This window comes from Seriola lalandi, unplaced genomic scaffold, assembly GCF_002814215.2.
Source record: "Seriola lalandi dorsalis isolate HSWRI2012SDOR001 ecotype SW California unplaced genomic scaffold, Sedor1 jcf7180002054570, whole genome shotgun sequence".
Lineage (NCBI taxonomy): Eukaryota > Metazoa > Chordata > Actinopteri > Carangiformes > Carangidae > Seriola > Seriola lalandi.
In genome coordinates, this window is record NW_019525123.1 from 2,720,956 (window position 1) to 2,746,096 (window position 25,141).

Consider the following 25,141-nt stretch of genomic DNA (forward strand, 5'->3'; position numbering starts at 1 on the left):
GAGGGATGTGACATTGTTTTATATCAGAGTCTTTTATATCAAGACATTTCTCAAAACCAGAGTATGATCAGGGTGACTTTTGAACACTGGAAATAAATCATGTACTCATCCCGGCAGTAGCCCCCGTGGCACTCAAAATTTCCCTGGAATTTTCTAGTTTTTTATTATTATTTATCACTGAGGGGGCCAGCGCTTGTGAAATCAACTCTATATGAGTGTGAAATGCCAGCTGACATGACAGTCGGTGAGAGAGATGTGACTGTTTTACATCTATCATGTCCCCAGAGAGAATGTGTGACCTTCAAACCAACAGGAAGAGAACATGGAGCGAGCGATTTGTACTTCCATCATGTCCATCATCTCTGGTGGAAGGGAGTAACGCTTGTGTGACCTGCAACAAATACCATACCATCCTCTGTGTGTGTGTGTGTGTGTGTGTGTGTGTGTGTGTGTGTGTGCGTGCGTGTGTTTGTGTGTGCGCACAGGAGAAAGTGAGAGTGTTGGTCTGCGTGATGGATGTGGCCCCTGGAGTGTTGGTCACCACGTGCTGTAAAAATGAACAGTTAACATATCAGAGTAGACAGAATGAAACCTTAATGGAAATCTTTGATACATATATTTCTTTTTGCTTTAATAGCTAAGCTTCCCTTTTTTCAGAACTGATCCAACTATCTTATCAAGAGGATCTGCAGATACCAAGCACTGATCCGAGTGTGTTAAATCAGCATTTAATGCCTTTGAAGAGAATGAAATGAAACAAGCAGTATGTGTGCAGCAAATGTACTTACTCATTTACATTAGTCCCTGCTAAACACTGTAGCATTAAAACATTCTCAGCCTGTGGTGCACAAGAGACTATGTGTCAAGAAACATAAGTTATGTAATGTGACAGAAGACAGTGCATCCACTGTGCAATGTCTTTGTAAAAGATTAGAGAGGTAAAAACAGTTCTTTCAAGTAAAATTAGCTAATGGAGGATGTGACGCTTTTAAATGAAAGTAAATTAATTGATAGAAAAATCATTTATTATCAGTTCAAGTTTCTAAATAGGTTCACTTGGGAGACAGAAGAGTGAAGTGAAATCAATATGTAAGGTTATTATCTCAAAATACATGACATCCAAAGGAATAGTTTGACATTTGTTCAGACTTGCTTTTTTGCAGAGAGTAAGGCCTCATTTATTCATCCTCTGTCCGTACATTTTGTGCTTCCAGATACAGGCTAACTGGAGCGGTACCAACGGAAATAATGGGGGCAGTGTGGCCGATAGCTCGAGCGAGAAAGATATTTTAAAGCTTTTCCTTCCTTTCCCCTCCTTCTCCGTTTCGCGATGCATTTAATGCCTCTCACAGTTGCTTGATTGTTGTTATCAGAAACTTTTGACTCTGAGCTGACCCCTAGTGGATGTATTGCTTAACCAACTAGCAGTTGGTTAGCTTACCTTAGCACAAAGACAAAAATAGCTACACATTGTATCTTGTATCTTCCTACAAAAACCAAAGTGTAAAAAAGACATATAGTTTTACGGAGAGTTATTAGCTGGACAAGACTTCAGAAGTCACTGCACTTATAGCAAATTTAAGTGTCCTTCCAAAAAATGTCAACCATTCGTTTGAAGTTTATTTGAGGACCTGTGTCAAATAGTGTTTCTTATCTCTTGCACTATATTCACGTGCTTTGCTGTGGCTGTGCATTTCTCTTAAAATGTACCTGAAGGGTATTATGTTTATTTCCCCATGATAAATGGGTGTAAGCACAGTGGCTAATATTTGTAATATTTATATGGACTCAGCTATTCATTCAATATTTCCATCTCAGTATAATTTTTATACATCACTTTCTACCTCTCTAGTCTGATTTTATGGCTAGGAATCATAAAATTTGCCATGAAATGCAATGTGATGAGTCTGTTATGAGGTATCAAAAGCAGGAATGATGGATTTTTTTTTTTTTTGACACTTAAATCTCATTCATTTCAAACGGGGGATTACTGTTGTCCCACTTTTTTCCTGCCCTTTGTGTTTGCTGTCACATCCCTCCAAATGTCTGTAGGAGGCTTCCTACCTACACCGTGAGATAACGGTGACTTGGGAAATGTTCAAACATATTGTGACCTTCAAATATTCCACTCTCTGGTAAGAAAATTGAGAAGAGAAGGAGAAGCAGCACAACACAGAAGTGAAGTGTTTTTTGAAGCTTTCTGTGGCTGCTGTCGCCTGTTCAGTAAGATGACGAAGGGAGAGTTCATGTCCTTGTGTTTGTGTGTCTGCACTATACTGTAAGACTGGCATTCACAAAGACTTGCATTGCGACGATGCACTTCGTGACATGGTAAGACAGCTTTCAGAAAGACAGCATTATTTGTCTTTGTCTCTAATGTGCAATTACTATAGATTTCTATGAGTAAGAAACAACAAAAAAGACTTCAGGGCATTATTTTTCATCGGACATGCTCTATGTGTGTTTGTGGTTTTCTGTTCTGCATGTTTGTTGTGAGCGTGTGCTTGTGTTTCTGTGTCTGGTTGACCACACAGGCTAAAGCAGAGCTGCAGTAAATAAAAGGATGTGTAGAAAATTAGGCAGTAGGCAAATTACTAGAAATAAACATGTTGTGCGTCAGGGTCTCTGTCCATTCCCAGTAACTGGGAGATTATATTTATACGCCAGAGTTCACAAGTAATTCTGGCTAAAAATTGGCATTGAAATTGTTGTTGGCTTATTCATCAGTTGATTGAATTTTGGTGGTGATTGGAATATGAACAAACATAGAGGATAAAGATCGAGCTGAAACGAGCTGTTAACAGAAGCTGCCACCGTATGAGTGGGATCTTTGTTCACTGTTACTTAAGGTTTACCCTCCACCGACCGCCTTCTGTAGCTACTGTATCATCCTGAAATCCCACTTCCCTCTACTTTTATTTTGTGTCACTATGCTGGACACGCAGACCAACTGCGGTCAGAAAATGAATCTCTAATTCATTTACATTTTTCTAGCCTTAGGAAAAAATTTTTTACAGCTGCTAGGTGCAGCAAAGCTATGGTTATACCAAGAAAATAGAATAGGAAGTTAGGATATTTACACTTGCCAAGTGAGTATTGTTTGCTACGCTGCTGTGATCCATTTCTCTCCAATATGTGGTTACTTAGCCAAAAGCTGTCTAAGCCTTCGACACTAAACTACAGTGCAGAAGGTTAGATGTGGCTAATGTAGTGAGTCAGTGCCAGGACAATGCAAACAGTGACCTTGGTTCTACTGCTGTTCTCCTCCGCCAAAAAAGCGAGGCAGAAACACATTGTAGCAAAAAAAACCCACAAAAACCTGATGCACTTGGTCTTTAAGAGATTAGCTCACTTAAGGCTTTTCTATAGCACATTGAAAGATAAAGCTACTGTACTATGGCTCAAGTATTTCACACACTCTGTGGTGTATTGTCACTTTTGGAATCATTTCTGTTGTCTGTATTCTCTGAGCCGAAGGCTTGGTGACTCAGAGTACAGTGCTCTGTCTGGAGGGATCGGAGGGCAGAATGTTAAACAGAGGCCCAGAGGCACTACTGTCAAAAAGCAAACAACCACAGGGTTCAGACCACATTGGTGTCAAGAATGCAACTGACTCCATTTTTGTGGTAATGACACAGATCTACACGCAGTATGTGCACATGTTTATGGAAATATGTGTATATAATGAGATGTGCAGAAAACTTAGTCTCTTCTGGGTTACAGGGGTATTTTGGGCTTACACTGTTTGTATGAGATGCTTTAGAAATTGGAAATAGTAATTAATTTTAAAATAAATAATGTCACATTTGCCCTTGATTTATGTATTTATTTGTACTGTAACTTACATCCTGCACTTATTTCTTACTGGTGGAAACAAAAAGAATGAAAAAGAAAAAAAACAGCCAACATTTTTTATTCAGTGGTTTGTATGGGGTTGGTATTTTCTTCCACTCTTGACTGCATGGTGAACATTTTCTACTGCTGCATGCTTTTTTCTTGGTCGGTTTCTGCAGCATTGTTCTGCACTAGAGGGATTAAGCCAAGCAAAAGGCTCGTTTTAAGTCAGGTACGGTACCCTGCAGGTGACATTAGTTGCATTGTGAAAATGTAAAATGAAATACTCAAAAGTATTGCTAATTATTGCAGACATTTTGCTCCTTCATTTTGCATTCCACTTCCATTGTTTGAACTTTAAAGGCCGTGTTTGCTGTGGGACTAATTAATTTCTACACACACACACACACACACACACACACACACATACTTACATTTGAAAATACTGGAAGCACCACCTGCATTGTCAGCAATATGGATAAAGATAATCATAATTTTGGAGGATTGCTGTTTTGTCATAAAATATCCTGTTTGATTTGTCTTATAGTTTGTATTTATGACATATGTAAATTCAATTGGCATCATCTCCACAAATTGTGAGTAAAACTCTTATCTCCCAAATTAAAGAGACAAATGAACTGGGTGCTAGTTTGTTTACTTTCCACTATTTCCTAGTGATGTAAACAGACATCCTGTCGGTTCAGCCGTTGTTCTGAGGACGTTGTTTATGAGACTGTGTGTGCTGCCAGATGCTTCATTGTAATTGAAAGGAAACCGTCTGGACTCTCCGTCCTCCTCCTCCTCCTCCTCCTCCTGCTGCTGCTGCTGGCACTTCAGGAACCTTAGCTCTAAGTGGAACTTTACTGATTCATTTGTTTATACACTCTCACTCTTTCTTTTGTTTCATCTGTCTCTCTACACATCCTCGCTTTATGACATTCTATTTATTTCAACTTAGTTCCACTCATTGCAAAGTTCGCAAAGTTTCAAGGTTTTTTTTTGGACAAAAGAATAGAAGATTTTAGTTTGGACTTCTTTTACATTAAATGGTCCCTTCAAATCATATTGCTCAATTATGCATACGTTTAACAAGTGGAGCTTTTGAGTCGTGGGAGATGTTAGAGCTTTGAGAGGACAGAGATAACCTTACACTCCAGATGGTTTGTTGCACAGAACCATCTGGGAGGGCTTTGCTGGAAACGGTTTGGAAAAAGGGCTGGTGCTTTCCAAAAAGCACTTGGCAGGTGATTGGATGAAACATCTGCCTATCATATGACATAGTAGGAGAGTGCCGAAGAGGAAACACAACACAGCAACAATCAGCAGTCTGAGGAGCTTTGAAAGCTACTTAGCATGTCAGTAGACGGTTCTTGCCATCTTTTTGAGGAAAATTTGTGCGTGCCTCAGTTTCCTCCCACACTGCAAAGACATGACGTCCAGGTGAATTGTACATGTCAATCAATCAGCTTAAAAAAAAAGAAGCCAATAAAAACATTTCAAAATAAAAGTCCTAGCGGTGTAGGTGTATTTTGTAGTTGTCAAGTTAAGTTGTATTACATAAGACCGAATTATCAATGTTTAAGGACAGCAGGGTTGTTGGAGACAAAACATTCAAGTTTAGTTTGGTCTTTACTGGGTTGAACATGCTTTATAGACACAGACTTACACTTCTTGTGTGCATTCTCTTTAGTAGGCTAATATTCACAGCTGTAGCTGTGTCATTCCCTATTCATCATATATTGCTCTATATTATCCACATTTATTTGAGTGTTGTAATTATATCAAGTTTATGCACAATATAGTGTTCTCCAACTCAAACAATGCCAAAATGCAATGCATCACATTTTTTTTTATCATAGATGCAAAAGTTACTGTCTGTAGCAACACAATCTGACGATGACTGGTGCGAAATCTCAATTTACTGCTCACAATAGTGAGTCTGTTATATAGATAGAAGGGAAGGAGTGAAGTGATTTTGGACACAAGCTATATTTCACTGTCCCACAGCACGAAATGACCATAACACACAGTAGGCAAGGATTCAGCAGGATTTCAATTAATACCAATGTTGTATGAAAATCACTTCACATGTGTGCACTTAGCAAATAGTAGCAAAATCCATCAATTCTTTAATTAACAGTCACTGTCAAAATAGCTGGAAAACAATGCTGTTGTGTTAATAAAAAGGAAAAGACATCCCAATACAAACATACAAACATTTTAATAGAAAGGTAATGGAGCTCTCCCACTCATTCACACACACACACACACACACACACACACACATACATACAAACACATTCACTCAGACACCCTCATAGATGCAGGCCACCTCTGTCGTCTCTGCGGTTACTATGGTGATATCGATAGATATCATCCTTCATTCCCCTGAGTGGCAGAATGGTAAGTGGGGCGGAACAAAGGTGAGACGATGGTCATAGCGAGAAAATACAGAGGTTGCATGTGAGGAAAAATGTACTGGAATGAGACACATGCACACACACACACAGACACACACTGACTTTCCATCAACTCTGTATTGACATGGCAGCAGTGCCATACAGGACCAGCTAATGACAAATGAATCATTCTGGTGTGTCTCACTAGTCATTGTATTGTAGCTTGTCATACATGACTCATGGATGAAGAGCAGGCATGGATGGAAATAACGACAAACAAAACAATGATGTCGGCATCAATCACTAACATCTTAAAAATACTGTAAAGTAGAGGTGCAGCATTTTAGCGCATCTACTCTGGAGGGAAATATTGCATCTGAACAGTGATGGAACTTTTGAGAATAACTTACCCATCTCTGTAGCTCTGCAGAGCTGTGCGAGTGTTTCAGCTCATTGATTTGGTTTTTGAGATCGCAACCTTAACATTTGGTTAAGTGTCGCTTCTCTCATCAGCCTTGTTTCAAGATGCAGCAGCCAACTGCTTGGTTTTTTTTTTACACACAAGCTCTTAAAAACCCAGCACACAGGATACCTGCACAGTACTGAACACAGACAGCGACTAGCTGGTGAACATAGTGGAAAATTGACCATCTAAAATCCAGATATTTTCCTCAGGCATTGGTGGAGAGCAAAGCAGAGCTGGTGGCTACAAACATGACTTCGAATAAATACTTATGTTGCTCAATGTTGTTCTCAGTACGTATTTGCTAACATGTTTGCCATAGCGACTTTATGAAGTAATTGTGATAATATGTCAGGGTTGTTTGTGGCTAATTTAACCTCTTTACTCTGTAAACACTGTGCTGTAAAGTTAAGTCTTCACCAGCACACCACACAAAGCTGATCGTATGTTTCGTGTGAATGAGGAAAAAGTCAAATATTTCTCTCTTGGATCTAGTTTGTAAAAGTAAAATTGCATTTGACCACTGCATCTGAGAAACTCTGATGAGGCAACAAAATGATGTTCAGACAGTGGTACACAGATAAACTTCCCTGCTTGTCGAGGATAAACATTAACATGCTGCAGGCTGTATCCATATGACAGGTGACAGTAACGGCTTATTCTTTTTGGATGTCTCTGACAGATGTTATATTGACAGATATTGACGCTGTTGTGACAGAGGTTGACATTGGTATGTAACAAGTGCTGAGCTGGTGTTGGTGTGGCACGCATTACGAATCCTCAGAGGTTTCGTAGTCTGCATATTTGTATATCATCTGCCCTATGTGTCTCTCCGTATGTGTGTGAGTGAGTGGGTGTGTGTGTGTGTGCTGCCATACCTGCTCAGCCGCCTGTCTGTGTGTGATTCTTGCGAGGCAGCTCACTTTCTCTGACAGCAGTCCTTTTGTGTCTACATTGTCCTGAGCTGCTGCAGGTAATTTCCCCACCTATTGTCCCCTTCCACACTGCCAGAAACTATAATTCAACTCTAACCAAGCGAGAACAGTACGGCTCTGTTGAACGCCGCTTCAGTTAGAATGAGACAACTCAGGGAGTGAAGCACGGCTGGAGCGTGTAATGGTTTGGGGACTTGTTATACCATGCTGCGACTGGGCGGACTGGGCCTGGAAACACAGGGCACACACTAAATCCAATACACACTCCTCAAAGTGGATGCTCACCTCACACTGTCTTCAGGCTGTGTGAGGGGAGGTGCTGCTACTGTAAAGGCAGCTGTCGCCTGTTTTTAGATGTGTAGAAAGCATTGTCTTTTTCGGGTGAGTTACAGCATGTCACTGCATGTCAAAGCAGAGTAATGTAAGAGTTTGTGATTGTTGGCGCACCGGCTCTGCACTAAAACGTCACAGAGCTTTGACAAACAGCAGCACGTCTTTCAGTAAGGCTGAAACTGTGTAACACAGTATCTGACAGCTGACTGTATTCCTGCTGCTGTCATGGGAAAACAGGAGAAACTGTCAGCCTCTTTGGTTTTGATGTATTCGCTTATGTTTTCCTTGGCTTCATATTTTTCATGGGTTGGACCCATTACACCCTTTCTGGAATAATTTTTAGGGTATTGCTGTTATTTGCAAAATATATATGTTTACACATGAGGGAAATGCAAAGTCTGCATCCAGCAGAAACAGTGTGGTGTGAAAGAGTGATGGCAGTGTAATGGCTGTGTTCTTGGCTGTATTACAGTTACCTATGGCAGAGATCGGTCAGCGGCTGTGGCTGCTCGAAGCCTGACTCGCAACCAAAACCACCGGGAGCTTTCAAGTGTCTCTGTTCATTCATCCAGAGACTGCAGCCTGTCCAGCAGGAACAGCAATGGGACACTCTTGAGTAGATTAATGGCGGAGGCAAAGAGACGGGCCAAGGATGGAAGTCATACAGTTTGGTTGTGCTCGTGTTTTGTCAGCAGCGGGGGCTGAAGTACTGGAACAAGGCCTAGGTTTGGGTTTGGTTTTGCTTTGGCTCTGGTTAGTGGATGGAAATGAGCTAAACGGAGGAGCAGAGGTGGAACTTAAGCCAAGGTGCTCCTGCGTTTTGTCTGGATCTGTGTTTGAGAAGGAGTATGGGCTGTGACCAGGGGATAATATGTAAGTGTACCTGGAGCATGGTCACCCAGAGGACTTACTTCCCTTATCCAATAGCATAATACTCTACCTTTGTGGTCTGGCAAAGCCCTCTCCTGTGCTGTCTGACCTTTTGTCTTCTTAATAAGCAGCATGTCCAAGTACACTCTCCTCATTTTTAAAGCTGGAATGATGAGAAGGCCACAATACATGGAGAACCGCAGGAGAGATATCTAACAGGAATTAATGGGCCACTAAGGGAATCTGTGGTTTTGAAGGCGGGGATGTTGTAACCACTACACCTTCTCTGGGCTTTCACTGTTTACTTTCTCCACCCCCTTCTCTTAAAGTAGACATGTCTAAAAAATATATAATCACAAAATTTCCATTTTGGTTCACTGTAACTCTAGATTTCAGGGTTTGTTTGAAAAAGACACTTGCACAAATATAGCACTAACTCACAAGAGACTTGGCCTGAATGAGCTATAGATAAATCACAAAAAACACACAACATGGTGATGCCTCTACATGCTGAGAATATGCCTGTTTTAAGTTCCAGCACATAATTTGTTTGGAATGCAAAGGGAATTATCAGATGATCAGATGATGATGATGATGATGAGATGAGAGGGATTTTCATTCAACTGTCACTTTGTGTTTTTTCTTTTTATATTCTTTTTATGTACAATAGGGAAAGGCACCAAGTACAAGAAACAAAATAATACACTTGACAAGATGACAAAATGGAGTTGGGAATACAGTTGACAAGAGTACAAGAAAAGGGGTTTAGTGGCATTGTGTGCGGTGTAACCTAAGAAAAGTATGCAGCTACATCATTATATGGTATGATATGAGCAGGATATTTGCAATTCTGTGACAGGCATCAGTTCGAAGGACGTTAACTGACGACTTTGTTTCTCTTTATCTTTCAGAAAGCAGTGTTCACGAGGGAAGCACCGGCAACGACAATGATGGCAGCGTCTGTGGCAGTGACTCCGCCTTCTACAAACAGAGTGAAGGTGAGCGATTAGGTGATGACAGGGCAGCATTTTAATTTAGGCAGTTCAGATTAGTTATTTCAGCAACAGTATAGCAGGAATATAATTACAGTATAATGGACATAATCTTTTTCACTTTACAGTTCTTTCTTGCCCGATGTTTTTGCCATATTGATTTTTTTTCTCCACCATTTGTCCTTTGTTCCATTTTCTTAAAAGCCTGAGCTTTTATGTTTATTACCCATTAATTGTTGCCTTAACAAATGGAGACCATTCCGTAAAGGGCAAGAGTGTGGGGGGGGGGGTCTCATCGGTGCAACACAACACTGACATTAACAGCAAACGCACTGAGACAGTCGTATTTTCAACATTAAACTGCACACACATTAAAATTCACACACATAGACAAACATAAATCCACTGCACACATAAAACTGCTGACAGGCCTTCTCACACAAATGCACACACACGCAAAATTACAGCCTCCTACACACCACAGACAACACTTTTAGACCCACATGCTTGTTCCATTTACACAAGCACACACAAATAAATATTTAAACAACTAAACAGCCGCAATGTCATGATAAACCTCATTTCATTTATTAGGCAGTAATTACCTATGGGTTGTTTATGCAATGATCAAGATCTGCCATTTAGATAATGGCAGCTCCCACAAACAAACAGTCTCTATGTGTGTGTGTGTGGGATCTATGCTCTTTGCAGATTGTTGTGTTTAAATGGACCATACCAACAGAAACCCTTTTTTCTTTCAGCTAATGGTTTAAGGCCTGTACGAAATCTGCATTTTGATTTAAGTGCGGGTCAAATTAAGTGCTGTAATGCACAGCTGCTAAGCAGGTGCATAAAAAAATTAAATCATGCAGAAAAAAAGTTCATATTCCAGCTCAATTGGCACCAGTTTTATTGAAAATGCAACATTCTCGTCATACACTTTCATCAGGCATCAAACTCACTACACTGTTGCCATTTGTATCTTCAATCTTACCTTAGAAAAGGTAAAGTTACGTTCAGGCTCCCTCCTCCACCACTCTCCTCTCACCTTGAGACACCTCTGGATGCTGGTTGCTTGCTGTCATTAGTTAGCACCTAAACCCAGCTCTAGGTACTGTGCATCATATTTTCAAAGTTTTTGTTGGGTGTCATTTTAGTCTGTGATGTTCTTAGTATCAATAATTGCTTCGTTTTGCTGCCTCATGTACCTTACTTAATTGCCTCCAAGAGCTGTTTTCCTCGGCCACTGTTGCTGCAATTGCTGACCAGGTTGGAGAGTGGGCTTAATTAGCAGGCCAAATTCTAATCACTCAACATTCATCCTGAGGGAAACATGAATATCTGTACCAAGTGTCATGGCAATCCATACACAGCAGTCCATGAGCCATTTCACTTAAAAATAAAAAATTGTCAAATTCACAAAGGCACTAAAGGAAAAGGCAGAAATGATTTGGAATCAGTGAATTCGTTAGCATTCATCCCCAGGGAACTATGAATGTCTGTGGAAAATTGAAGGGTAAATTCATCCAATATTTGTTGAGTCATTGCCGTTCAGAGAGCTTTGCCTCAAGCACCAGTAAACTTGGTGTTGGCAGCGTGCAGGAATCAAATTTTTCTTCTCCATGTGGGCAAAAAGCACGGGTATGCATGTGTTTTATTGAATTAAAGAAGGTCTGTAGCCCTGTTGCAAAGGTGTATGTTTCACAGATGTATCTGTTGATATCAGGACACAGTATGGCAGAGACTCTCACAGTCGCCCTGCGCGTTGCTGAGGAGGCCATAGAAGAGGCCATCACTAAGGCAGAGGAGTTCAGTGACAGCTTGGTAAGAATCCTTCTGTTCCTCTTCTTCTTCTCCTCTCTCTTTCCATCCCTTTCTTTTCTTTTCTTTTCTTTTTTGTGTTTTTTTTTTTCCTCTTTGCTTTTCATGCCTGTATTTTCTATCCCCACTGCCTCTGCCATAGCCTCTTACTTCTCCTCTCCTCTTGCCTCTCTCTCGGTGTCAGTATCAGCGGGATGCAGTCATGGTTTTTGGCTAAGACGTCTGCACAGACCCTCTCCTGGTAATTCACAGTCACTTTGAACTGAATATATTTGTGTGTGTGTGTCTGTGTGTGTGTGTGTGTGTGTGTGTGTGTGTGTGTGTGTGTGTGTGTGTGTGTGTAGGAGAAGCAGAATGAGGCTCGGTATCTGCGGGACCACAAAGAAGAGCTCATAGAGGAACTTGCAACAACCATTGTACAAAAAGTAGGTTGAGTAAGAGAGAGTTTTATTTTGGCATGTTTACTTTCCCGCTTTTATATGAACACACTGAGTGTGGTTAACCTTATTTATAAAACGTATTCGCACACTGAAAAGTGATGCTAGGTCCCATCTCTGTCTTCACTTTCTCTGTCTTCACTGTCTGACTGACAGATCAGTAGACCACTGTCATGTTTAACAAAAGCATTTGCATTGATGATACCTTTTAGAGGAGACATGGCTCAGGAACACAGGAAGTTTAAGTTCTTTTGAAAGTCCTTTTGAAATTGAGATTACAGTATTATTTGAGAAGAGAGCAGACAATCTTTGAAAACGATATTTTATTCTGTCGGAATCTGCATACAAGTACATTAAAATTCAAACAACTGCTTTAATTTTAATCATATCTCCTCATTTGCATACACATAATAAGTGGAGACAAAGTTTGCAGTTGTTTGATTGCTTTTCAGTTTTAATTAACTTTTGTTGGCCATCAAGTCTTTGAAATAGAAACTGTATTTTTATCTCTACTTTAACGTTGTTGGTGCATAATATCACATGAAAATTCAAATGAAAACACGATTAATGGTTTTAGGGGTTTCATTATAACAAATTATTCATGGCTAAATGCAAAATACTGTTGTGGAATTGTATTTCCATTTTGCAATTTGCATTTATTATTACAATTCACTATTTATATAAGGCTTGCTATATGCCGACATACCACAAACCTCTGTCATTCTGTCTTATTTCACCTTCTTCTTCCCCTTCCTGGCTTTTTTTCTCAGATCATCCAGAGGAGGAAGCGTTCAGAGATGCAGACAGAGTATGACTTTGTCTGGCCTCAGCCTCAGTCCTTGATCCAGCCCAGTGAGCTGCCCTCTCCATCTCAACCTCACACTTCTTCACAAGGACCACAGGACCCCCTCAAGACCCCTAACTCCCTCTGGGTCAGTCCATACTGTCACTCAAACTGTACAAACTCGCAAAACACAGATGACACGACAACTGGCAACCATATGAAGTGAGGTCAAAACAAAACTGCTGTTAGTGGGTGTAAACTGCTGATTCTTGACCAGAAGGATTTGCTCTTTGATTGTGCAGCATGTGTTTAAAGAAGGGTGGTTTTTTTTTCAGTGTACAAACTATACATTCATCACTTCATTTCACAGTACATATAGTATAATGACCTCTGTCTGTGTTTTGGTATGTCTTCATCGGGGTGGACCAGCCGTTGTCTCAGTGTTTTTGCCAGGTTTGAAAAACACAGGAATGTTGTGGTTGGCAGAAAATGACTTCAACTTTTCAGTATCACCAGCCACTTTGTCGATGTGGTCCCATTTAGCATTGTATTTTGTAGTCCTAGCGAAAACCTGTGGTCATGAGTCTGTCTCACTTATAATTAATCCTTTGTGCAAAGATGTGATACTTCCTGGATTAAAGTGTTTTCTAAAGTGACCACCGTTTTTATTAGGATGATGTTGCAGAGCCAGATACAGATTTAAAAACTAATTTAAACTAATTTAGAAGATGGTTTGGACTTGGCAGAGATATGGTGTCTCCATGAGGAATAAAAATACACTATGAGGCAGTAGAGTAGACCCAAAGGTGTATGGTTAATAGAACATTTTCCACTGTTTTGAAGAATTTTACAGTGGATTTTGTTTTTAAGTAGGCAAAAGCAAAGCATGAAAAGTATTGCAAATGTGATTTGTACCTAGTATGAATCAATTCTGATTCATATCTTAAGAGTGAGGAAGGAGAAAAGCCAGAGACGACAGCTTACCTAGCATTGTTTTGCTAAATGTTCCAGTTGGTATACAAGTACACATACACAGCAGCAAACAGGTTGTACAGATACATAGAGAAACATAGTACGCACAGGATCGCATTCACAAGAATCAGCAGTACACACACACCTGACAGTGGTTCACACTACTAGTCAGCAGGGACTCACAGAGATTTGTCATCGTCCCATGTGAGAGAGGCATCAAAGCTGCGCTCCCCAGGCCTCTCCGTTCTGTTTCCTGCTGTTTCACTCAGCGAAGATCAAAGTCCTGTGAAATTCGGAGGGATCCTCTTCAACTGCTCGGCCTGCCATGGGACGGGCTCTGTTTATCAGCTCTTTCCAAACACACTCAATGAAACACAAAGCGTGCACACTCAAATCTGTGCTTTACCTTAACATTGATCCTTGCTGTAATGGTAAATACAGTTGTGGGTAGTTGAATGCTACCCATTATAATAATCACTTTTTTTCCCTCTTATTCTTCTGTGTCCTGCAAGATCCTGCTTTTTGTTCTGATGTTAAATCAAGATCTGCTTCAGATACACTGATTGTTCACCAATAAGACTGCAGCTGCATTCAATATCCCAATGACATAATGGCAGAAGCTCTCCCTCTCATACAGACACACGCACGCACACACGCACGCACGCATATATACACAGACACACACACACACGCGCGCGCGCGCGCACAGGCACGAAGAGAGATTTTTAGCGCTTCCCTTGTCCAGCTTGTTATTTAGTTGTTTTCTAGCTCCACCTGCTGTTGAGAATTATGACTCACAGCCACAGTTGTAGTCTTTTCCTTTACATCGTGTAATTACTATATCACTCTACTACCATTATACTTAAAAAATAAAAGCATCTGCCCATTGAATAAATGTAAATGTACTTTATCTGCTACTGTGCCACTGCAGTATTGCACTGTCTGGAGCTTCTTTGACTGGAAGTCTGTTTAGCTTTAAATTTCCAGAGCTGTCAAACATACCATTCATTCTAACAGTTTGATCAAATTTATCTGCTTGTGTGTGTGTGTGTGTGTGTGTGTGTGTGTGTGCAGCGGTCTCGGTCAGCGTTCTCCCTCACCAGTGACGACTCCCCAGAGAAGGGTCCAGAGGAGGAGGGCGCCGGAGCAGGTGGTGGCTTGCAAGAGTACGCTTCTCTGAAGAGGGAGGCCAAGGCCACGTCTCTACCGAGCTGGAAGAGTGTTGATCGCCTAGACAACTCCAGTAAATATCACTAAGGCTGAACAGACTTCATTTGACTTCTCTTGCTGCCAAAGTTGTTGCAGCCACTAATGTCAATTCAATGAATTCAATTCAGCCAATATTCTGTACCCACTTGTAGTATCTTTTATGTATGAGTTATGTATGAGTTGACTACACTCTCGTGTATAAACAGATGTATCTATTCTTTTTTTTCATGTTAGATACTGTATTTTCAGAACATGAATTAAGATTAATGCAACCTTTTGATTCATGTCTCCCTTTATGTCCGGGTCATATTTACTGTCTCTCAGCAATGTATTCAATTCTAATTAGCCTTTGTTTTACATTGCACTTTTAGTGGTACTTCACCCAACATCCCCCTTTTTCATTCAACCTGTTACTCTAATGGGTCAAACTCTTGCATCCCCAAAGGCTCTTGTAGGAAGTACAGGTGGAGATACACTGTAAGACTTTCTGCTGCTGTCTGCTCATGTGCATCCAGGTGCATCCTCAGTGCTCCAGAGCCCAGACGGTAACTGGATCGCTCTGCACAGTTCTCAGCTGTCTCGGCCCAGCCTGCTCACCAAGAGGAAGAGCCTTGTGTTCAGTGTGTTGGAAAAGGAGTCAGGCGTCGTCTCAGCATACGACGAGATGGGATCCGACTCTGACGAGGACAATGAAGGCGGCTGGGGTGCAGCGTTGAGACAGTTCCGGCGCAAATTGTCCGACGAGACTTACTACACGGACTCACAGCACGACCCAGAGTGGACGTACACCCAGCACCTGCCCATTACCTCACCATCCTCTGGCCAGTACACCAACACAGAGACTCTCAACTCAGACTCTGAGGCTTCGTCAGTGTTGTCCGCGTGTCCTCGCAAAGCACCTCATAACCTGTTGAGGAAGAAAGGACCACCGGAAACACACCTGCATCCTCAGCACCAGCCCCTATACCACCAACACCATCAGCAGAACTGCTCTCCGTATCCTCTCCATTCAGATGCACTGGATGTGAACTTTAACCCTAAGGTGATTTGTTTTTAAATGTGTAACATTACATAGTCTAGCATACAAAGTCTGGTGTAAACATAGTCTTTTATGTTGGTAGATAAGATGAATTTACACAGAACGTATTGTGTCTCACAGGTTGGTCATGGAAAAAACAGTATATCTACATAAATACATTAAAAGCATGTGAAAAAGTAGACCATACAATATCTACTTTTCAGAAGTTAATAATAAAACATATAAATCTATAGGCAGCAGTAGAAGAAATGTTCACATCCTTTGTTTAAAAAATATCAATATGGGCCTCTCGGTGGCTCACCTGGTAGAGAGCACACCATATGGACTTAGTCCTATCTGCAGTGGCCCTGGGTTCAAGTCTGGCCCTTTCCTGTATGTCATCCCCCCTCTCTCTCTTTGACTCTCCTGTCTCTCTCTGACTGTACTATCAAAAATAAAGGCAAAAGTGCCCAAAAATATAACTTAAAAATAAATAAATAAATTATATATATATATTTGCAAATTAACTTAAAGTAACAAAGAATAAAAATAAAAATACTCATACTGCAGAAAAATGGTTCCTGTAAGTGATGTAGTATGTGATAAGTGATACTGATAATAATAATAGCTAGTAATGATAGCAATGATATTGATGATAATTATAATAACAATGATATAATATAGTATATTATTATTACTATAGTAATAATAGTAAAAATGTGGTATGTTTTGTGGCGGCCACAAGATAAATCGTGAGATGTTTAATGAGGCAGGAAAGAAGAAAAAGCAAACTGTGCTACACAACTTTGTATTCGTGATGTGTATTTTTTCTTATCTTTGCTCTTTCTGTGAAATAACCATTAACTAAGAGATCATCTTTGAGCCTCTGACAATTATTTAAATGAAAAGGGAAATGTCTCTTTAGCTTAAACTAGACTCTTAATCGGAGAACTAGGTAGTAAGTACAACTGTAGTGGAGTGGAAGTATTGCAACATCAAATGGAAATACCCCAGTAAAGTACAACGACCTCATAAGTGTGTTTAAGTACATTACTTGAGCAAATGTACTCAGTTCATTTCCACCACTGTTCCTAGGTGATGGGAGACAGCAGTGAGGCCGAGGAGAGACAGAGCGATCCTGTCAGGAGGTCACGGCGACGCAGGAAAAGCAAGAGGGAGTCCTCCACAGAGCAAAGCAGGCTTGGAGGCCAGAGCCACACACAGTCCATCTACCCCATAGTGCAGGTAAATTATCACAAGTATAGTTGATTATTAATAATGTTTTTGACTTGAAACTCTGCCAGAGAAAAAAGTCTTTGTGTGGTTGTAAAATATTGTTTTACCAGTTAGAGGCAGTATTTGTATTTGCAGTTCAATCAATTCTCTTCAGTAACTCTGTAGTCTTTAGCATTTTTGCATTCATGTTCCTCCCTCTTAATTCAAGGAGAACAGTGGTTTTCTGCTCAACGCCCTGCTGAAGAGGGGTTTAAGTGAGGAACATCCAGTACCAGACACTATGCCAGTGGCCACAGCTGCACCAGACGCCTTCAAATTAGATGCCATGACACCAGAGCCAGAAGACTTGGACACAGTGGCCCTGAATTCAGCGTCCCTGAGCCCCCCCCAGTCCCACTCTCTAGCTCCAGAGTCCCAGCTCTCGGCCAGCAGCTCAGGGCCCGGAGACCCTCTGGAGGAGGAACTACGTTCCAGACTCAGCCAGCTGGTCCACCGTGCCAACAGCAAAGACAGCAGCTCATCTGAAGAGGAGTGCTCAAAGTGGCCTGTGGACAAGCAGACAGATAAAGAAAGTGACAGACAGAGAGAGAAGATGAGGCTGAAGGACACGGAGAGAGAAAGGCAGAGAGCAAGTGACAGATTGAGAGAGAAAGCAAGTGAAACAGTGGAACAAGTGAATGGACAAGAGATGAAAAGAGGTGAGAGACTAATAAAGAGTCCCTCTGTGAGAGAGGAAGGAAGAGTGAGGGAGAGGAGGTTAGAGAAAGCAGTGGAATGTTTGGAAGAGAAAGTAGATGACCAGGAACAAACGAGAGTAGACAAGAGAGAGCCAAACAGACAAAGTAAGAGACAGCATAAAAGAGATGTGGAGAAGGAAGCCGCACAGAGAGGAGGAGGAGGAGGAGGAGGAGGGAGGAGGAGTGGCTCAAGCACAAGTTCACCTGCTATTACACCTTCATCCCAGGAGGGGGTGCTGTCAGATAACCAGGTAAGGAGATTTTTTAAAAGTACCATATATATTTGTGTCCGCTGCTCATCTTCTGCTTTTGTCGCTGCACTGCTAGAGCTGTACCTTCTGTCTGTCTGCCTTATGATACATTTCTTTTCCTTTCTGCTTTACTTCACCCTCTTCATCTTCTCACCGTATCCATGTATCTGTGTGACAATCACTGCTGTCCCTCATCCTGTCTTCCCTCTTTGTGCTTCTCTTCTTTTTTGCTGGCCTGTGTCTTTCTGTGTGTGTGTGTGTGTGTGTGTGTGTGTGTGTGTGTGTGTGTGTGTGTGTGTGTGTGTGTGTGTGTCAGGAGGGACAGAGTGACTTGGAGCAACAGCAGAGGCTTCAGTTGCTCTCCTCTCTCTTACAGCAGGTGAGATATCGACTAGAAAGCCAAGGCATCCTGTGATATCATGTGCAGGATGCTTGATGACAAACTACTGTAATTAAACCCCCACCCCACTTCAGTGCATAAATACAGCACACACACATGTACACACGGATGTATGTGTAGCGGCTTTGTACTCTCTCTTTGCGTAACTTGCCGTTTATTTCGGACATTGGCTGGCCTGGCAGAGGGATTAATAATACAGTCAGTCCCGATTTTCCTCTCACACACACATACACATCTGAAAAATGTAAAATGAAAAGAAAGTGCCGGTTAGCTAACAACGTGTAGCACTAGCCATTTTGTAAACAAAAATAAAAGAAAAACATCGTCAACTTTTTATGAAAAAGGACGTGCTCGACCTTTCGGGAGCTATATGTTTAAAAAAAATTCAACTTAAACCACCCCTTACTATTGAAATTAAAGTAATTAATATGACACAATGGCGGAGCTCATAGCTCATGCACCTACCAAGGGTACCGCGAGGTCCGACTGTTGCTACCCCCCGGGGTGCACGACCCTAAACCACAGGGGTGCTGCATTTAATTACCTTAAGGCCAAACAAGTTTGCGTGTTTTGAGATGATTTTTTATGGCAAGTGGAATCACACTACTTCTTAACTCCATATGTAACATATGCATGCACAGATGTGTAAATATGTTAAACCTATTCAGACAACACATCCATTGTCACTAAATGCACTGTAATGTATTTACTTCTCGCTTAAATGTACAGGCATGCTGGTTGTATAACGGTTCTGTACATGTGTTTATAATGGTCTAACTTTGTGTACTGGTGTTATATTTCTGTATTTCTTTATGCAAATAATGTAGACAGTATCACATCACATCCAGAAAGGTAAAATTCAGCCCCTTTAAAGTAAAATGGCAAAGTCTATTTTCTAGAGTCATGGCTTTGCATGAATCATACAGGAAGGCATCTGACAAAGAAGAGCTGCAAATTTAATTATTCCATTAATAAAAACCTCAAAAGGTCAGAATGCAACCGAGCCACAGGCTCGATTGTGTTTTGTGTGAGAAGCAATTTTTTACTCTTTCTGACTGGAAAAACTGCCTCTGCTCTGTTGCTATCACTTTCTTCATCTACAGGTTTAACCAATACAACATCTTAGCTGGTAGTTGCTCCGTTCTGTGAAATGTAAGAAACAAAGGCAGGCTGAGTTAAAATGGGTAAAGTAAATTTAAAATACTTCCTAAAATGCACAGAGCATGAGCATCCTAGATGAAAGTAAGTAAATTCAGTTTTAGTTTAAGTTTAACCAAAACAAGTTCCAACAAAAACAATTAAAATTTACTACACAGTGAAAAGAGACATCCATATTTCAAAGAAATTAAAATGACACCCTTTAAAATATTTAAAAAAAAAAAAAAAAAAATCCCTAAAAAAAGAAAAATACAGAAACTCCCAAAGTCAACATCAACATCTGCTTTAATTCTAGTTCTGTTCTATTTATGTCATTTTAACACATGAACGATATCACAGCTTTATAATACATACTAAATCTGAGCAGGTTTGGGAATGTACAGTAACTGTAACTAGTATTAACCTACTCAACCTATGAAAGAAGAATGTCAGTATGCGTACTAACCTGTCTAACCATTCCTGAATGTGCTGCTAATCTACACTATTGTCCAGCAATGCAATGTACAAAGGAAATAAGGAAATACTAAGGCTTCTGCTTTTCTTCTTTGTGAATGTGAATTGGCAGTGGCATCCCAAAGTTGCAGTTCGATTGATGTCTGCTGGCGAGCACATTGCATTATTTCCTTTTTAAATTGTTGAAGTACATTGATTCCTAGTATCCTAATGACACAAGCCCGTATAGTATATATGTAGTAGGCTGCATACTGAATGTTGTTAGTATGTATTGTGGTATTAGAGGACAGTGTAAATATCCAAAAAATCAGACACTGCCCTCACTTCATCAACTAGATGTCAAACCTATATTCCCTTGGGTTAAAAGCAGTGTTGATATTTTCACATAGTTAATCCATTAAATTCATGAGTCTAAGTCTAAACCCACTAAAACTCAAGCAAAGAAACACACACACACACACACACACACACACACACAAACATACACACTTGGGCATGAACTTATGAGCTCACCTCCTGTACTATTATATTTGATGTGTGTGGGTTGATGTTGTGATGTTGGTCATTAGTCAGACGTATTATTAGAGCTGCTGTGAGTAATGCTTGTCTTTTACAATGCAAATGGCACATGTGGTGGGACCCATTTCTGCTGGTTTTTTAAATTTGCCAAGATGCCTCAGTTTGATGTGAATTGAAGAAAACATTTTTTCATTACATACATTATATGTATATACATATATATATGTGTGTGTGTGTATGTGTGTGTGTATGTACATGAACTGACACATACATACATGGTGAGCAGAGATTTTCTAAAGCTTTTATTCACTGTATCATTTGTATAGATAGGTATGAGTCTGCAGCTACGCTAACACCTCTTGTACTTAGGCGCAGCAGTTAAAATGTCCTGAGAGAAATGAGCAGACAAAAGACAACAATGACCTTTACACTGAATCTATCAGACTGTGAAGGACTGTGAGAGTGTAAATGAGGTGTTGAACCTCAGGATGCTGAGCAGCATATTGCTTGTCAAGAGGAGAAGGTCAGTGAGTTTTCTACCGGGCTGAAAACGGAGACTAAAGAGAACGAGTCTCTGTCAAAACAGGGAGGAGTATCTTACCACCGAGCTCCAGAGACAGCAGACCTGGAGACTGCAGAACTCATAGAAGCAGGAGAAGTTTGCATCCATCTAAGACTCCTACATCTCAGCCGCTTCCACTATTAACAGCTGTATGTACGCCACAGGGCAGCATGTATTTTGTTGTAATCGTAAAGTTAAGTTGTTAAGTGGTATTACACACAACACTGAATGATCCATTTTGAGGGCAGCAGGATTGTTGGACACAAAACGTTCAAATTGTATTTATCACTGGCTCCCTATCCCCGTAGCTTCCCTATCTTGTGGTATATTTTTCCATTTATTTTAAGGTCATAATTGTGTCAGATTTATGCACTATATAGTGTTCCCCAATTCCTCACAGTTAAGCAAAAAGAGTACATTGCATGTACACTACTTTCTGCAAACAATCCCCTAAAGGTCTTGCATTTTACATGAAAGGTGCAAAAATTATCGCTGAATGACAAAGGAAGTGATTTCAGACATGGCCTATATTTTACTGTCTCATAGCACAAATATCTATTTTGATTAATATCGGTGTTGTATAGACACTGACAAAAGTACAATACATTATATTTCTGTCTTAATATGGAACCACAATAGAATTTTTTTGTTGAGTTTATCTTACATTCATAGCATTGAGACATATATGTATCTGATTTTGATCTGCTTGGTGACGGACTGGTTCTTTGGAGTGGATGAGAACAACAGACTCTCACCAAACATCCATTTCTGCATTGACCAACCCAATAAATCAATATCTCAGAACGTCCATCTCTGCTGCTCGGGCTCTTCTTAAGATCACCGAATGGTGATTAGACAAAAGATAAGAGGTTTGGTCCTCAGCCTTTTCATTTCTCATCCAATTCTGTATCTTGTCTTTACCAAAGCAATGCCCCTCATCTCTTACTTATCCCTACCTGCCTCTCTGGTCACCAGCTTAGACAGACTGTCCCACTGTCTGTCTGCCTGAGAGAGATCAATATGCGTCCGATCCCAAGATTAAAGCTTTAGCCAGTGATTCATTCATTATTGATTTACATCTGTCTCTCTTTACTGCCCTCTCCTTTTCTTGCTCTGTGTTTTCATATATTCAGAAAAAACAGAAGCTTTCTTTAAAAGGCATTTCCATCACTGAATTATTATTTGTCAGAGACAGCCTGAATTTGGAAACTATCTTGGATTTGAATGAACAAGCTGCTCTAGTTAATCAAAACATTGACAATGACAATGACTCACGTGGTTTTTCATTTTTCTAGTGGCATTTTCTCAAATTAATTAACTGACCTCTGATATTTAACGACTTTATTTTTTACTGATTATTTTTTATCAGCATGTTCTTATAAATATTTTTTGCTTTTGCCTATAATGGACGGGCAATTGATCACTGTTTAAAATTTATAGCTGATTGAATTCCTGATTCTTTAGCTGCATAAGCACCATAATTCCTATTCTAGAGATCATCATACATCGCTTTTTGAAATGGGCTGCAAAGTAATAAGAAAAATTCTGTCCATTGCGACATTTAACTGTTCAAAGCCCGAAAAACAAAAGATAAATCATTCCTCTGATTCAACCCTTCTTTGTTTCCCTCGCTCCTCCTCCTTCCTCACTACAGCATTTTTTGCACCGTCCGATTTGTCTTCCAGGTCAAGCATGTGCAGATGTGCGTGTTCACGAAACACTTGATTAGACGTCAGAAAAAGTGTGACAATAATGTGTGTGTGTGTGTGTGTTCATGTGTGTGTGTGTGTGTGTGTGTCACCTGCACAATGTTCTTTTACACAACTTTGCAGCTTGAGCACACGGGGTTAACACAGGGTTAAAAAAAAAAACACAAAATGTTTTAAGCGGTAAAGGTACATTAAGTTTATTTGCTCCTCTTCAGTTTCAAATGTTTGTTCCTACTCTAATCATTTTTATAATATCCCAAAATTATCATTGCATAAATGTATTTTGTTACATCCCCTTCCTCATTATTATTTCATGTCATTACACTACATTAAACCCTTGTTTTGTCGTTAATGTGGTGTTTATAGATTTTATGCACATGCCTCCCAAATGTTTCCCCATACATTAATGCCTTTGTCTCTTAAAAGGTTTCTCTGTTCTCAGGATGTACCATGTAGACTAATGATAGTTCTACTGCGTGTGTGTATGTGTGTGTTTTTAAATGAAGCAGAAGTACTCGGCGGCCTCTCTCTGCAGCATCACTACAGAGGTGCTGAAGGTTTTGAATGCTACAGAGGAGCTGATTGGTGAGGCCGGAGGTGAGAGCTACACCCCGTCTGAGTCCATGAGCGCTTCTCCCATCTCCAGCAGCTCGGAGAACCGCAGGCTGGACCAGAGGCTGACCAAGATGGAGGAGAATGTAAGTCCAATATTTTAACATCTCTACGGATTTCTGCTCAATAGTAAAAGGACTTGGTGAATCAATCTTAATGGGAACTAAAAGTCCAGGTCATGTTCTCCATGCAGGTGTACCTTGCTGCCGGTGCTGTCTACGGCCTTGAGGGGGCACTGGGAGACCTAGAGCAGTGTGCCCGCAGTATTAGCAGTGGTACCACAGACACAGAGCTGGCCTTCCTGGAAGACCAGGTGGCCACTGCAGCCGCTCAGGTCCAGCAGTCTGAATTACAGGTACTGAAGGAGAACACACTTCTCGACCTTGTATGCAACTGCTTTGATATTAAGTTGGCTTTGCGCCCCAAAATATGGGGGCAATGTTCTTCCAGCTCAGATTCTGGGATTTTATGGCATCTTTACACGCTATCTCCTGGCTAAAACTAAATAAAGATTACAAGAAGTATTGCATGAATCATGTTGTATTGGTCTATCTTTGTTGAATTAAATCTTTTTCTTTTTTGAAGATATCAAACATTGAGGCCAGGATATCATCTCTGAAAACAGCTGGGTTGAATGTGACTGTCTGCAATCGCTTCTCCAAGTACAAGCCAAAGGCCAAGGTATCCCGCTGCCCTTCAAGTTTCCTAACCACTGTCACACACAGCCATGCATACAGTACACTTAATACCAATTTGTATATATATATAAAATCAAGAAAAATGAGTACATATAGAAGCATATATAGCTATGTAATCAGGATGATTTGCAATTTTTTTTTAAAAAATGTGCTTTAAGTGTATAACACAAAATTCTCTGATTACAGCCTGAGACTCTGGACTCATCACGCCATCAACGGAGAAAGCTTCCAGCACCTCCACTGAAAGGTACCCAACAAGTTTATTTTGCTCTGTTCAGAAAAACCATAAAGTACACACACAAAATAAAAAAAATGTGTAAGCAGAAATATATAAAATGTAATAAACAGTAAGGATAAGTATCATTTTCAATTTGACAAATCTGCCCCCAAATCTAAATATTTATTGAAATAAATTGATGTGAAATGAGACTGTAATTTAGTGTTTATAATAAAAGAATAGTTTATTATGTGTCTTGTCACTGATTATTAAATTTAAACCAAAATAAAAGTATTTGCTCAAATTGGATTAGCATAATTAGAGTTATCAGCATTGAAGCAAAATTAAGGGGTTGATGTCTAAATTCACACCAAATACAATAATTACTTTTCAATTGTTATTACTGGGGAAAACACAATCATCTATTTCACTCCGCAGTAGTTGATGTAAGGATCCAAGATGTGGAAGGTGTGTACTGCTGTGATATTCTACCCACCTACTACTTAATACTTACCAGTCATC

The 25,141-nt window shown here is 40.3% G+C and overlaps 1 protein-coding gene across 1 annotated transcript in view; it reads left to right on the forward strand.

The window, feature by feature from the left end:
- Positions 1-25,141, forward strand: part of myripb (myosin VIIA and Rab interacting protein b) — a 108,310-nt gene that overhangs the window by 77,864 nt on the left and 5,305 nt on the right. Inside the window, exons 4-15 of the mRNA XM_023416946.2 lie at positions 9,746-9,832; positions 11,553-11,650; positions 11,992-12,072; positions 12,855-13,016; positions 14,915-15,083; positions 15,565-16,091; positions 17,163-17,312; positions 17,512-18,291; positions 23,599-23,790; positions 23,898-24,059; positions 24,290-24,385; positions 24,589-24,649. Of these exons, the coding sequence (XP_023272714.2) occupies positions 9,746-9,832; positions 11,553-11,650; positions 11,992-12,072; positions 12,855-13,016; positions 14,915-15,083; positions 15,565-16,091; positions 17,163-17,312; positions 17,512-18,291; positions 23,599-23,790; positions 23,898-24,059; positions 24,290-24,385; positions 24,589-24,649 (2,565 nt within the window). The remainder of the gene's footprint in view (positions 1-9,745; positions 9,833-11,552; positions 11,651-11,991; positions 12,073-12,854; positions 13,017-14,914; positions 15,084-15,564; positions 16,092-17,162; positions 17,313-17,511; positions 18,292-23,598; positions 23,791-23,897; positions 24,060-24,289; positions 24,386-24,588; positions 24,650-25,141) is intronic.